Consider the following 588-nt stretch of genomic DNA (forward strand, 5'->3'; position numbering starts at 1 on the left):
CCTCCCCGAGGAAGTCCAGCTTCTCATAACGCTTGGCCCGAGACTTCACGTCCAGAGCCATCCGACGTCCGGACGCCCGACTCCAGCCGGAAAGGGGCGCGCTCCCGGGACCGCAGGCGTTTAAAGCCGCCCGAAAGCGTCCGATAGCCACTTCCGCTCACGGGGCTCCGTCGCGGTCGCAGCCCCGCCCACTTCCGGGAGGGGCGGTCGCGCCGTTCTCCGGGTCCGGGCGGAGCCTGCCCGACCGAGGCTGCGCCGGGTCCGGAGCGTTGGCGGGCCGGGCCTGTCACGTGACCTCGGTGGCGCTGGAAGCGCGGTGTTTCCGGCCGCTGCTGTGTCGCCTTGCTGTCGTTTTAGCTTGGGTATTCTCTGCGGTACCTGGGAGCGTCAGCGTTCCGTTAGGATGCTCTGAGTTCGGGACGTGGTAGGTTTGTAACGGTGGAAGGCTCGGCCTTGTGCGGGATCCCGCTTTCTGCTTTTCGCTCCAGCGCGTCCTGGCGCCGCGGTTGCGATGGACGCCAGACGCCGCGCGCGACCTGGCACTTAGGCGAGTGCCAAGGCCCCAAGAAGTGGCCCGGAGCATTCTCA

The 588-nt window shown here is 67.9% G+C and overlaps 1 protein-coding gene across 3 annotated transcripts in view; it reads right to left on the reverse strand.

The window, feature by feature from the left end:
• CDK7 (cyclin dependent kinase 7) overlaps positions 1-206 on the reverse strand; it is a 25,773-nt gene extending 25,567 nt beyond the window's left edge. For 2 of the 3 annotated variants that reach the window (XM_021709238.1, XM_008051293.2), the window contains exon 1: positions 1-95. This exon is cut by the window's left edge and continues 3 nt beyond it. In XM_021709238.1, coding sequence (XP_021564913.1) covers positions 1-61 — 61 coding nt within the window. In that variant the 5' untranslated portion in view covers positions 62-95. Of the gene's footprint in view, positions 96-130 lie in introns of those variants that run through there. The other variant, XM_021709239.1, reaches the window with a different exon arrangement.
• Between the last annotated feature and the right edge of the window lie 382 nt (positions 207-588).

The sequence above is a fragment of the Carlito syrichta genome, unplaced genomic scaffold (genome assembly GCF_000164805.1).
Source record: "Carlito syrichta isolate Samal-C Ts95f unplaced genomic scaffold, Tarsius_syrichta-2.0.1 Scaffold169390, whole genome shotgun sequence".
Classification (NCBI taxonomy): domain Eukaryota; kingdom Metazoa; phylum Chordata; class Mammalia; order Primates; family Tarsiidae; genus Carlito; species Carlito syrichta.